This window comes from Lissotriton vulgaris, chromosome 3_1, assembly GCF_964263255.1.
Source record: "Lissotriton vulgaris chromosome 3_1, aLisVul1.2, whole genome shotgun sequence".
NCBI lineage: Eukaryota > Metazoa > Chordata > Amphibia > Caudata > Salamandridae > Lissotriton > Lissotriton vulgaris.
The window spans coordinates 1,520,924,206-1,520,936,282 of record NC_141689.1 but is presented as its reverse complement, the minus strand read 5'-3'; the positions used below and the strand labels follow the sequence as shown (position 1 = coordinate 1,520,936,282).

Sequence of the window (12,077 nt, the reverse complement as noted above, 5' to 3'; positions counted from 1 at the left end):
CCTGGACCTTCATCCTTGCAGAGCCGATGGAAGACTGACACCTCCGTCTTCTGTTCACGAGTGTTCCACCAGGATGGTGCAGCTCCTAGGTTCCCGTGCACTAGTGCTCCCACAGAGCGGAGCAACCCCCTGGCCCCTCTCACCGGTGCTCGTCCTGAAGTGGTACAGGACACTGCCTCACTTGCACTAGTGTCCACAGCAGTTCGGTGCCCTGGACCCCGTGCAATAATGCCCACCGCACAGCAGTCAGCCCCCTGGTCCCCGTGCACACGTATCTACCCCCGACCAGTCCGGCACCCTGGTCCGGAGCACTGAAGTTAGGTAATGCAGTGCACTAATTCCTACCACACACGAACCATCACTCTAGCTCCTGTGCACAAGTATCCACCCTAGAACAGTCCGGCACCCCGGTGCACAAATGTCAACTCCAGAGCAGTGCAGCCCCCTCACTCGTGGCTTTAGCGTCCACCCAAAAGTAGTAGTGCATGTGGCTCCGCCCACTAATGCCCACCACGGAGCATTTTAGTACCCTGGCACCGGTGCACGAGTGTCCACTGTAGATCGGCGCAGCACCCCGACTCTCGTACACTAGTTTCACCATAAGGGCAGTTCACCAGTGAATCCGTGCTGCGCTGCCTACTCCAGAGCTGCGCAGCACCGCGGCTCAAGTTCAAGAGTGTCCACCTGCGACAGGCACCACTGCCCTGGTCCCTTGTTCAAGCAATCACGTCGGAATAATGCAGCCCCTTGGTCGCGTGTGCAGTGGTGACCACCTGAGAATAGTGCACTCGTCCCAGCCCTGCAGTGATGCGATGCTCTGGGCTCCGTCCACGCGCTCTCAGCCCTGGGCAGGTGTGACGCCCTGGGGCCCCGTGCAGTGGGGGCCACGGCAGGCCGGTGGAGGTGCACGACCCCTCCGCTGCTGAGACGTCCAGCGCCGCGGGGGGCACAGATCAGAGATGCCGGACACATATTAGGGATGGTGGGCACAGACCAGAGCGACGAGGGGAACAAGCCTTAAATGGGCGAACTTTTCTTACAACTCGCAGGGGGGACAAGACCCGCGCAGGGGGACGGGACTCGCGGGGGGACGGGACTGGCGCGGGGGGTTAAAAAATACATTTTAAAAAAAAGAAAACTTACCTGACTGCCCGTGTCCGCGTCAGAGCAGAGGAAGCGGCTCTAGTGTTGGTGGAAAGCGGCAGCATCACCTTACTCGGCGCCGGCTGGGCAACAATGGTGACCACAAAGCTTACGGCATTTTTCGGATTTGGGGGCGTGTTTTGCTGTGCTGAGTGATGGACGACGTCACTGTCTAAAGAACAGCAAAACTTACGCCCCCAAATCCGAAAAAGACGGGGCTTCTTTGGAGGGATGGCTCTCTCCTCCAATGGCTGGCCTCCATTTAGGAAGCCAGCCAATGGTGGAGAGACAGAGCAGGGAGGCGGGTTCTGAAGCCCTACTAAAAAACATTAATTCTCCGGACCGACAGCTGCGCTTTGCGCAGCTTATAGGTCCCGAGACCTAAAAAGGTTGGTTTGCATTTATATAGCGCTTGCTACCCCTGATAAGGTGTTGAAGTGCTTTTTCGGCAACTAGCACGCTACTCCAGAACCCATAAAGGATTAGTGACACAGTGCCTTTAACTGCATGTGGCCCTCTTTTCCATTACAGATACACCCTCTATTGTTTGAGTAGTGTGAAGCTTTGTGCAGCTGTGTGTTTAATAGCTGGTGCACAACGCTGCAGCCAGGTTGCTGTTTTCCCTTCCTAAATTTAGTCGTCTTCGCAGATTGCACTGGCTCCTAGTGGATAGGCGTGTACATTTCAAGTCCTTTTGGACTACCCATAAGAGCTTGCATTACCAGGGATCTCCTATTTTAGCCAATTTGGTATTTCTGTACCACCCACTATGCCCTTCGCTTCTGCTAATTTGAATTTGGCCACAGTCCCCTGGGTCAAGAGAGTCTTCTTTCTGATCATAGGTCCCTGCTCCCTGGAACAAGCTTCCAATCCACATCAAACTCCCCCAGAACCATTTGCAATTTAGGAAGCCATTGACAAACTGGCTTTTTTTCTGTGTAGCCTCTCTCCCCTCAAAATGGTTTGCACCATTTTTCAGTCGTTATCACATTAGACTAGCGCTGGGAAGCCCTGTTGCTGGTTCAGCTATGCGCTTTACAGAATTACATAACAGAACTAGTGCTTGTGTTCCATGAAAAGACAGCATTTCCTGGGCCTCAGTCCTGTACCGTGCTATGTTCGAGTTTCACTTGCTTTTGCGCAACAAATTGAGTGGTCTATAGTCCAGTCACTCCCATGATCTTGACCAGTTATCAACATCGACTGTTGGTTTAGTTATCAGTGGTTTTTGGTGCTCCACACCAGACACCCTGTCTTATTTTGATACAACAGAGGGGAGGAGGGTTGTGATCCCATAAGAAAGGAGGCATTTCACTAATTTATGTAAGGTGTGCAGATTATACAGCATGTAGACTATATTTGAGCAATGTTCATTTTTTTTTTTTTAGATGTCACAGTTAATTACAAACATGGGCTTCCGGTGATCAATGTCCCGCTTCCCTCGCGGAAGGAGCTCTGCCAGTTCACTGTGAAGCCGATGGTTATGACTGTGGGCCACTTCCTGCAGGACATGCAGAGAGAGGACAAAGGCATCGACACCGCATCCATCCTTTCAACAGGTATCAGTCTATCTTTTTCACCCATTAATAAGCTCCAACCTACAGTTTTCTCCTAAAACGAATATTCTTTGGTGATGCTAATGGTCACTTTGCTGCACTATTAACCATGTCTTTAAAGTGTCCGTGAGGGTTTTGGGGCAGCACAGGTGTGTTCTCTGATACCCTGAGGAAGTTCAGGATTGGTAATAATTGATATATAATTTGTAATTAAGTTTCTTATGTTGAATTTTTGACAGTAGATTGGTGAGTCTCATCCTCGTGGTTCAGTTTGACTCTAGATTGGTGAGTCTCATCCTCGTGGTTCAGTTTGACTCTAGATTGGTGAGTCTCATCCTCGTGGTTCAGTTTGAGGGTAGACTTTTTACAATTTTCTACAAAACGTAACTCATCAATTTTATTTTTGAACGAAACGAAAAGAATGCAATGACCTCTTCTCCCAGTCGTCTTTCCTAATATTTATTTATATACTACTACTTATAATGCAACTCTTTGAGCTCCTTGCGTTTGGAGTTTTGTTAGGTAGATAGGTAGGTGTATGTGTGTGTGTATATCTTTAAGGTGCTAGTATATAGGGTATATAGCAAGAAAGTTTATAGAGAATCAGACTCTAGTTTTATTATTTTAATTTTGATTACTTACATTTTTTAGCACAATCCCAGGCTCAAGGAGCAAGAGGTATACATTTTACAGGAGCAAGACCAGTTTATTTCTCGTTACCGTATGTTCTGTTACTGCAAAATCCAATATCCTTGATGTCATGGAAGTGGGCAAATGTTTCTTAAATTCTCCAAATGTCAAATTACCCCAAGGAACTTTGGGCACATCTATCAATGGTAATAGTACCAGCTCAGAGTCTGCTTTAGGGGTTTAGACCTGCTGCTCATGTGTTTACAGCTGCCCTTCGAAATGCCAGAGATCATTAATGCTCTCATGAAATCCTCCTAACACCTTCCATGCAGTCCGCACACAACAGTAAGCTCAAAAGTGGGGCACACAAGCAAGATTTGCAGTATTGACTCACTTCTTGGCTGTTTCGGAAGAAGAAGCCATTGGATAAGGGCGAGGGGGAGCGGATGCTGTTTTTAAAATTTTTATTTTTAAGTTGCATAAGGGATTCATAGAGCTCTCTCTGTGAGACAACGATCAATGACTGTTTATGCCGATTATATCTTTGTTATGTTGCAATATCAGTAGCAATGTTCTACGTGCCAAACATGGATTAATAAAGATACTTTTACAAAAAATATTTTTACGTACCTGGGCAACCGTTCTATATAGTTCACTAACATTCAACTTGGACTAGTTTTGGCTTTTTCAGCCAGGCCTGTTTATGAGAACAGGCCCACTGAGTTATTTCTGAGGCCATGGGGATGGACATCTGTATATGTCCTCTAGTGAAAAATGATCCTACTCAAATTGTACTTTAACTTTGTTTTTTGTTCAGGCCCTTCAAACTTTGCCGCCTTGCGTTTGTTTACTGTTTTGGAAGACTGCCTTTTGGTACCCATCACATGAGTCAGAAGGGCCGAGGATCTCCTGGCTGTCTTTCACCTATTATTTATTCCTGAGCGTCTTCCAATTTTCGTAGTGATGAAAATTTGGCTACTAGTTTATTTCCTGGTTTGGATCTTCCATGAATGATGAAAATCTTTATAACTTCGGTACCAGACAATATTCTGCCTGCACACAACTTCCTCCAGAGCGAATATTCCGAGGGTTTGCTAGTTAATTTGCAGAGAATCCCGACATGGTTACATGAAAATATATATTATAAATTAATAGTTTGCTTTCTGCAAGTTTCAAAGATGAATTTGAACACATTTTGTAAGATTGGCGATGTTTCTCCACAAAATGCCTTTCAGAAGTATTTGCGTGGCAGCCTTTTTTGTTGGTTTTTCTATGCTCGTCTTTGATACATCTATACTCAGTTTGACTAGGATATGTTCTGCATCATGAATGCCTCGGGTGTAAATGTCCTCAGTGGTCTACCTTTGGCCCTTTATTTTTCTTGTTTAGGGACTATCTCCATGTTTTGGACTAAGATAATGGGTGTAGGGTTAGGCAGTTATGGCGACTTCGGTTCTTCCAGTCCTTGGCTCCCCCTTTTCTAAACATACCCGACAATCTCACCCATCGTTTGCCTTGTCATTTGAGCCAACTTGGCCAATGAAAGGACCTGATGTGGGGGATATAGCTTGCCTACAGTTTTGAGCATGTTAGCAGGTGCATAGCAGAATTTGTTAATCACTAGACCCAGTTTTCTGTCCTGCCATAAACTATGATCTGGTTGAATGAGTTGGTAACAAGTTGAGTCTAGTCTATGAGGATAGCTACTCAAGTCCCCTAAAGGTTTGTTGAATTATATCTGGATAACTGTGAATAACAGGGGTGTTGATCCTTGAGGGGTTCTGAGTGATATGAAAGCTCAAGTTGTCTGTAATGCCACTCAGACCCCAAAGTTGAAAACATCTCTTTTTTTCACAGTTGCCCGTGTACAATGTTATGATATGCATGGCTCTCCTACACATTCCTTTGCCAAGCTGAGATGGGCAGTGCAAGGATCAATGAGCCATGGGGAGAAATGCAAAACCTAGTCGTTTTCTAGCAAGCCCACCACACTTGGCATTAGATGCCGCTGCTCTCAGATATATATAATATCTCTTGTATCTTTGAAGCACCCCACCCATGACCCTTAACATTACCCTTAACATTACCCATCCCTTCCTCAGCCAAATATTAACAAAAAACTAATACTTGGCACCCTGACACCCTCGCCATCTATCCTCTGCAATACCCTTCTCTTACCCGTTTCCTCTATGTCTCCCTGCTCTGCAAAATAACATTCCGCTCAACCTTCCCCAGATACAAAACATCCCTACCTGGCATCCTGCTACCCTCCCACACATTCTTTTTAGAGCGATCAGCGCAAACAAGAGTGATGGTGGTTAATGGCATTAGGGTGCCACATATATTTACCAAAGTTTGCGAGTGAACATAACAAAAATGTTTGCATCATTTCTCTAATCAACTCTCAAGAAATTGTAAAAGAAGGTTCGCTGAATGTATGCCAGTCGTTTTATGTAATGTAACAAACGCGGAATAATCCGCCCACAGTACACCTAGGGCAGCGTAAGGGGATACATCATTGTCCCAATGTACAGTGTTTAGTGTATACAAATCCAGCAAGGGCATGCTGTATGCAGAATGGGCAGCATTCTGTGATGTGCAGAGAGTGCATTGTGTGGAGATTGTTGACAGTAAATTTCAAAGGGGTCGTGGAGATTGTTGACAGTAAAGTTCAAAGAGGCCGCTACAGACTGAAAAACAGGAAGGACATTTGACATATGGATTATGCATAGCTTAGAATACCTGGAACCCTGACCACCTTGATTGTACAGAAACCTTTGTCCTCTCTATACCACCTGGTAGCAATTCACTCTATTGCCTATTACACAAAAGTCAGCAGTGATGTGGTGGTAGGCTCCGCTTCTGCCGATCACTGCTGAAGGATGTTCTTGGGAGGCCCAGGCAATTGATTTCTTTGCCATCTTTCTGCCCTAATAGATCAGAGGTTTTTGGCCTGATCTTGAGTAATGTATGCAAAGTTACTAAAGGGGCTTTCAAGGTGGTCCTTGGGCCCCAACAGTCAAATGGATCACCGGCTAAAATGGTAAGATGAACATGTGAACTGCCTGTTCATCCTTCACTTTCTTTAACCAGGTAGTGGAGAATTAATTTTCCACCCTCGCATTAATACCCAGCAAATTCATTTAGTGCTTGCGGTAAACATACAGTAGTAAGGGCAATCTTTTTATTTGTGTGATGCTGAAGATCATGCACAAATTTCATAGACTGAATAATTAACTCTTTTCCTCTCTCATACTTCCTGCTATTTATTTCCTTTATCCAATCCTGTCTTTACACTACTTAGAAAACCTGCTTGCTGTGAGTAATGCTGGAGTGATAGGATTAAGACAGAACTCAACTATAGCCCCTTTTCTAAGGTGGCCTTTTGATTCTATCTGTAGGGCCAGAAAAAAGGAGGCAGTAAGTTAGTGATAGTATACCCGTCTTGAAAGGTGAATGGAGACATTAACCCCTCCACTGCGGCGGCTATTCCGCCGCAGTGCTAAGGAGGCGAGGCGGAAGAGCGGCGGGCGCATGCTGGTGACGGAACCGCTCCGTCACCAGCGTCGGTTGCGCTGTGCTTGTGACGGAGCGGTTCCGTCATGGCCCCGCCCGCTCAATAGAACGCTCAGCGCAGGCGCCTAATTCGCGCCGAGCATGAGCGGCGGCCGGGCCATGACAGAATCGCTCCGTCATCAGCACAGCGCCACCGGAGCTGATGACGGAGCGGTTCCGTCATCAGCATACAAGGGGCTAAACCTCAATTATACGTTATTCATTTAGCCTCTGGTTGTTTTAATAACCGATAATGAGACACAGATAACAGGATGCTAAATGAGTAGCTAAGTTACAAACAGTTGACTAGAGACTTAATCAGGGTTGGGAACGGCATTGTTTTCTTTAATAAAGATAGCTAGTTTCTGATAGTCTAATTAGTTTTACTCTTAGGCTTCACAATAGCTATAAGGGCTCTCATTATGAGTGGCCCGATAAATGGGTGGATTTTCCCCACCTCTGGATTTACTGATGCCAAGGGTACTGGTAACTCCAGGGGTAGAGTAAATTTGGCCCATTACGAGTTGGACCATGAGGATCTATTAAGAAATTGACAAATATTTCGGTAGTCAGTAATTCTGTGTCCATTTTCCCCAGTAATTAATACTTTTGAGCTGGACTTTTCATGCAGATATTTCAGGTGCTTTTAACAGCCGAAATCTACAGGAAAACTGCAGTGTTTCTGCAGATCTCATAATTCCATAGGGGCCAGTAACGTCTGAAATTAAGTCGCCAGTCATAATGACGGCCTTATCGAACCATAAGTATAATATAAACTACAGCCCACACCATTGCAGTGATGCTAAGTCATGATAATTGTGTATCATGGCTGTGTATACACAGATAAAATGTATGTGTACAGTTGGTAAACTTGAAATCTGTTGGTATAAATTTACCTTTCCTACTTAGTTTCTGATAATTGATTCGGAAATTCAATTATATATCTTTGTATGTCAAATAGTTCATATATTTTGTCTGTTTTATGTTCTAATTAATCAGTGCCATGTGATATTTATTAATTTATCTCCCGAAGGGAAACTCAGTACATATTTTACTTTACAGGTGCTTTTCTGTCTGATTTCCACAATAATTTCACTTCTTGGTTGATCTCCAGTCTTTACACATTATGTACACTATGCACGCTCCTCTAATCATCACGGAATGTTTAGCTGAGCCATTATGTTTTCCTCTTTTCTTTTTTGGTAGAGCCTATTAACAGCGCTAAGCTGTATGGTTGCAAAATATGTTTTGTGGGATTACCAAAAACTTGGAGTAGGCTTAAAGCTCACCCATTGGTTGACTTTAGTGTCACTCTCATGTGACTGCTTCTTATTTGATGACTCCCTTGTTCAAGCCTGTCCATCTTATGTTTGCCCTTCACTTGGAGCATAAACTCTGCACTCGGTGCTAGAATTGGAAAAAATGTACTCTGGAAACTCATAAATTGTGCATCAAGGTGTGGCAGAGGAAGGTATGGAGTCCAAACAAGTCATTAATTTGCCGAGTTCTTTAACAATTCCATTATATTTTGATGTGTGTCCAAATCAAAATGCTTGTGTCCATCTGTAACGCAACTGGTGCTCTTGTAAAGCGGTCTGATACCTCCGGGTTTAGTTTGCGCTATATAAAACTCCCCCCACCAAAAAGACCCTCTTTAGCAGCAGTAGTCCGTATTTGGCACAGTGATCTATTGTGTCAAGAAGCTTCATGAAAATTGTAAGTGAAGGGTTTAGATCATTAAGATTTTTCCCAATCTTTTGCTATTCTAAGATTACAATGAAGGGCATCTCTGTGAATTAATACATTCTTGTTAGAACAGACAACCTCAATACTGTGTCATATTTTATATCCTGGCATTGTGTTTGTCCCAACCGTTTACTCTATACATATAATGCGTACAAGTATTGACAGTAAATACAAAATCAATTAGTAGGTGCAATTTAAATGATTCTTACTGTAATTACTCATACACAAAGATAAATATTGCATTCTTACAGTGAATCTGCATCTCCTACGTGGGGGAGGGAGGGGGGTTGAACAAAGCCGAAAACCTGCCTTAAAGTCATAGTTTCTCTAAATTACCTGTGAAGTGATAAGCTTTGTGCCTTTGTTTCCTTCCATTGCATTGAAGTCTAGGTGTAAGACCAGAAGGCTCCCAGACAGGATGATACTTAAACAAAAGGGCTGGTAACCATTTAAATCAGTCCTTTGTGCCCGGCTGGAAGTGAAAATAAGAAATCCTCCTTGTGGCCTTTAGGTTGCTGTAACGCATGGAATACAATGTGTCGATGCTGCTGGATTGTGCCTCTGTGCAGAAAAATGACACAAAGAAAATTCAGCGTATTTCCGAGAGCTAGCTGGTTCCCAGATCTGGCCCAGAAATGGCTTCTATAACAGACATCCGTTGCGATTGCTCTCCACTTTCCAGCACTGCCTGTCGTATCTCTCTGATTGGTTGGCTTCTATCCTCCCAATGCTCACTTTTAGAGCACTTTTTTTTCTTTTTGAGTAAGCACTCCATGAGAGTGCATGTATTTTCCAGCTCTTGCCTTCCCTGTCCCAGGCTTCCCTCTTGTATACTTTTTCTGCATGTTCCCTTGTGCTCCGTGTTGTTCTTAGCTTTCTGTACTTCTCCCACGCTGCCCATATTGCTCCCACTTTGGTGTGCTCCCTGTCTCGTGTGGTTATCTCCCTGACTCCACATGCTCTGCGTACATTTCTTCATGTGTGCTTCTCCCAGACTTCCCATTTTGCAGTCACTTTAATGTGCTTATTGCTCCCTCGTGCACTTCTCCCCCCCCAAAATGCTGTGTTCTTCTCTCCATATGTATTTCTGCTCCTGCCCCTCAGTTTGAGCTTTCTCCCATGCAGTGTTCCCCATTTGGCCTCACCCACTCTCCAATTCCCTCCTCCTTTTGCTTCATACATCAGAGGAACAGTTTTTTTCCCCTTTTGCGATCGTTGGCTCCATTTTCTGTGACGATCGTATTCTCAGATGGAGAGCACGCCAACTGTTTTGTTTCTTTAAAGTGAGGTCAGCATTCCTGCCAACTCACACGGTGCCACGTGTGACTTACAATAATGGCTCCGATCACAGGGTCTCCCAGTGAGGAGCTGATATCACACGGTGGCATGGAAAACGAGCTGAAAACCCTAACCACTGTAAAAAATGTTTATCCAGTTCGTTTTTCGAGGCGTTGAACTGCCGATGTCCATTAAGTGGTATGAAAACACCCTGGGACATCTGCACCAGCAAGCTTTTTAGGTCGAGGACTCCGTCGCACTGCGTAAGCAGTGGGCAGAGCTCCGAAGTTTTAATGTTTCTTAGAGGGGGCTTGGAACTTGCCCCTCTTCTCCATTGGCTGGCTTTCTAAACGGAGGCCAGCCATTGGAGGAGAGGGGCATCACTCGGTTCAGGCCCCGTCTTTTTCGGATTCGGGGGCGTTTTTTTAAACTTCTTTCTATTTACTTTCTCTCCTCTTCCCATTGGCTGGAATTTTACCTTCAAGCCAATGGGAAGAGGAGAGAAAGAAAGCCACGCCCCGAAGCAAAAAATTACGGTGCTATCTCCGAGGCATTTCTGCCTCGGAGAAAGATGGTGGTGTCATGGCGTTGTGCAGGTAAGTTTTTTGCCGTCTGTTCCCTTGTTGTGCGTCTGTTCCCTCGTGCTTTCCGCCCCCCCCTCGTTGTGCGTCTGTTCTCTTGTGCTTTCTGTCACCACTCGTTGTGCGTCTGTTCCCTTCTGTGTCATTCTAATCAAAACTTCCTTCAAAACCATTTTATTGTGGCCCCCTCCTCCGCCCAACTCCCCTTTGTACAACAGACGCCCCCATTTCAACAGTCATCCATCATCCCCCGTATACGACCCGACTACCCTTCACCCCTGGGCGCCAATCCTCGCTTGTGTCCGGGGCGAGACCCCAGTGGAGCAACAAAGCGTTGAGGCCGTCTGCGGTGCGCCACGCTTCCCTTCCCTCTCTCCACCGGCTATTGCGCTCCGTTTCTTGCCGAGCTGTGTCCCGCCGCCCTCGTGTACACATTAAGGTGCCATTGTCATAAGTTCAGCCCCACACGCTTCCTGTAAACAATCCTACGGCCCTTAACTTTTCTTTACTATGCTCTACCTGCCGATGTGAGGAGTGGGGGCAGAGGTCTGCTATCCTATTCGCCCATTGTGCCTCATAGCTTCCAATGCCTCCTGTTGTCCCCCCCGCATTCCAGGCATCCGGCTCTTTTCGAATGGCATTCACTGGTCATCCCTCGCCCTGGGTCTATATATATGGAGTTGTGCGCAGTGATGAAAAGGTATTTAGAAGTTTGCGCAGGTATTTGTCTCTGGTAGTTCCTAACTTGTGCAAGCTTGTGGTTTGTGTGTAGGGAGGGTTTGCATGCGTGTGAAGGTGTGTGGAAGCATGTCCTCTTAGAAGTCCAGAGAGGTACACAAACTAGATTGGAGGGCAGTATCCTTTATTTCAGCTTTATCATTCATGCCCAAAAATACAAGCGTCTACGGTTGCTTCCCCAATCCCCCCCCCCCCCCCCCCCCCACCCCCTCCTATCTGCCACGAGACCCTGGCCAAATAGGGCTCTCTCGGATACCTGTGTGCAAAGGTGACTGCTGTAGCGCGCGGGCAGGTGGACGTGGTGTTTGTTTTCAAGTTTGCTTGTATGTGCGTGCGCTTTCACAGAAAAAAAGACTTTTAGGTGAGAGGCTCGGTTAAAGAAGTCAACGACGCAGCAGGAATGACTAAGTTGAAACTGTAAAAGAAATAAGGGAGGTCTCCTTACACATCCAATCAGGGACAATGAGCAGTAACAGTGTAAAAAAAGGGGGGGGGGAAGTCCCTATTTTCCAAACATGGAGGTACAGTAATAATACAACCCTTAGTAAACATTCAAGCCCATAATTACAAAAAACCTCAATGTTGTCAAACACTCTCAATTGAATGATATAATCAAGAAACAATATCCGATAGTAGTAAAAAATATTTGTACAATTTATTCAATATTAAACAATACATTCATCCACAGTTTGAGTGCCTTAAAATACAGTATTAAAAATGTGTCAAATTCACATGAACAGTTAAAAAACTTTTTGGAAGTTGTTGACGCAGCGTTTCGGTTTTATTATAGCACCTTCATCAGGACAAAGATCTGGTTAAAAAGAAACATACAGTTAGATACATTCAGTGT

The 12,077-nt window shown here is 45.2% G+C and overlaps 1 protein-coding gene across 1 annotated transcript in view; it reads left to right on the top strand.

The window, feature by feature from the left end:
• LOC147728111 (calcium uniporter regulatory subunit MCUb, mitochondrial-like) overlaps positions 1–12,077 on the top strand; it is a 517,836-nt gene that overhangs the window by 268,094 nt on the left and 237,665 nt on the right. Inside the window, exon 3 of the mRNA XM_086961999.1 lies at positions 2,532–2,702. Within this exon, the coding sequence (XP_086818125.1) occupies positions 2,532–2,702 (171 nt within the window). The remainder of the gene's footprint in view (positions 1–2,531; positions 2,703–12,077) is intronic.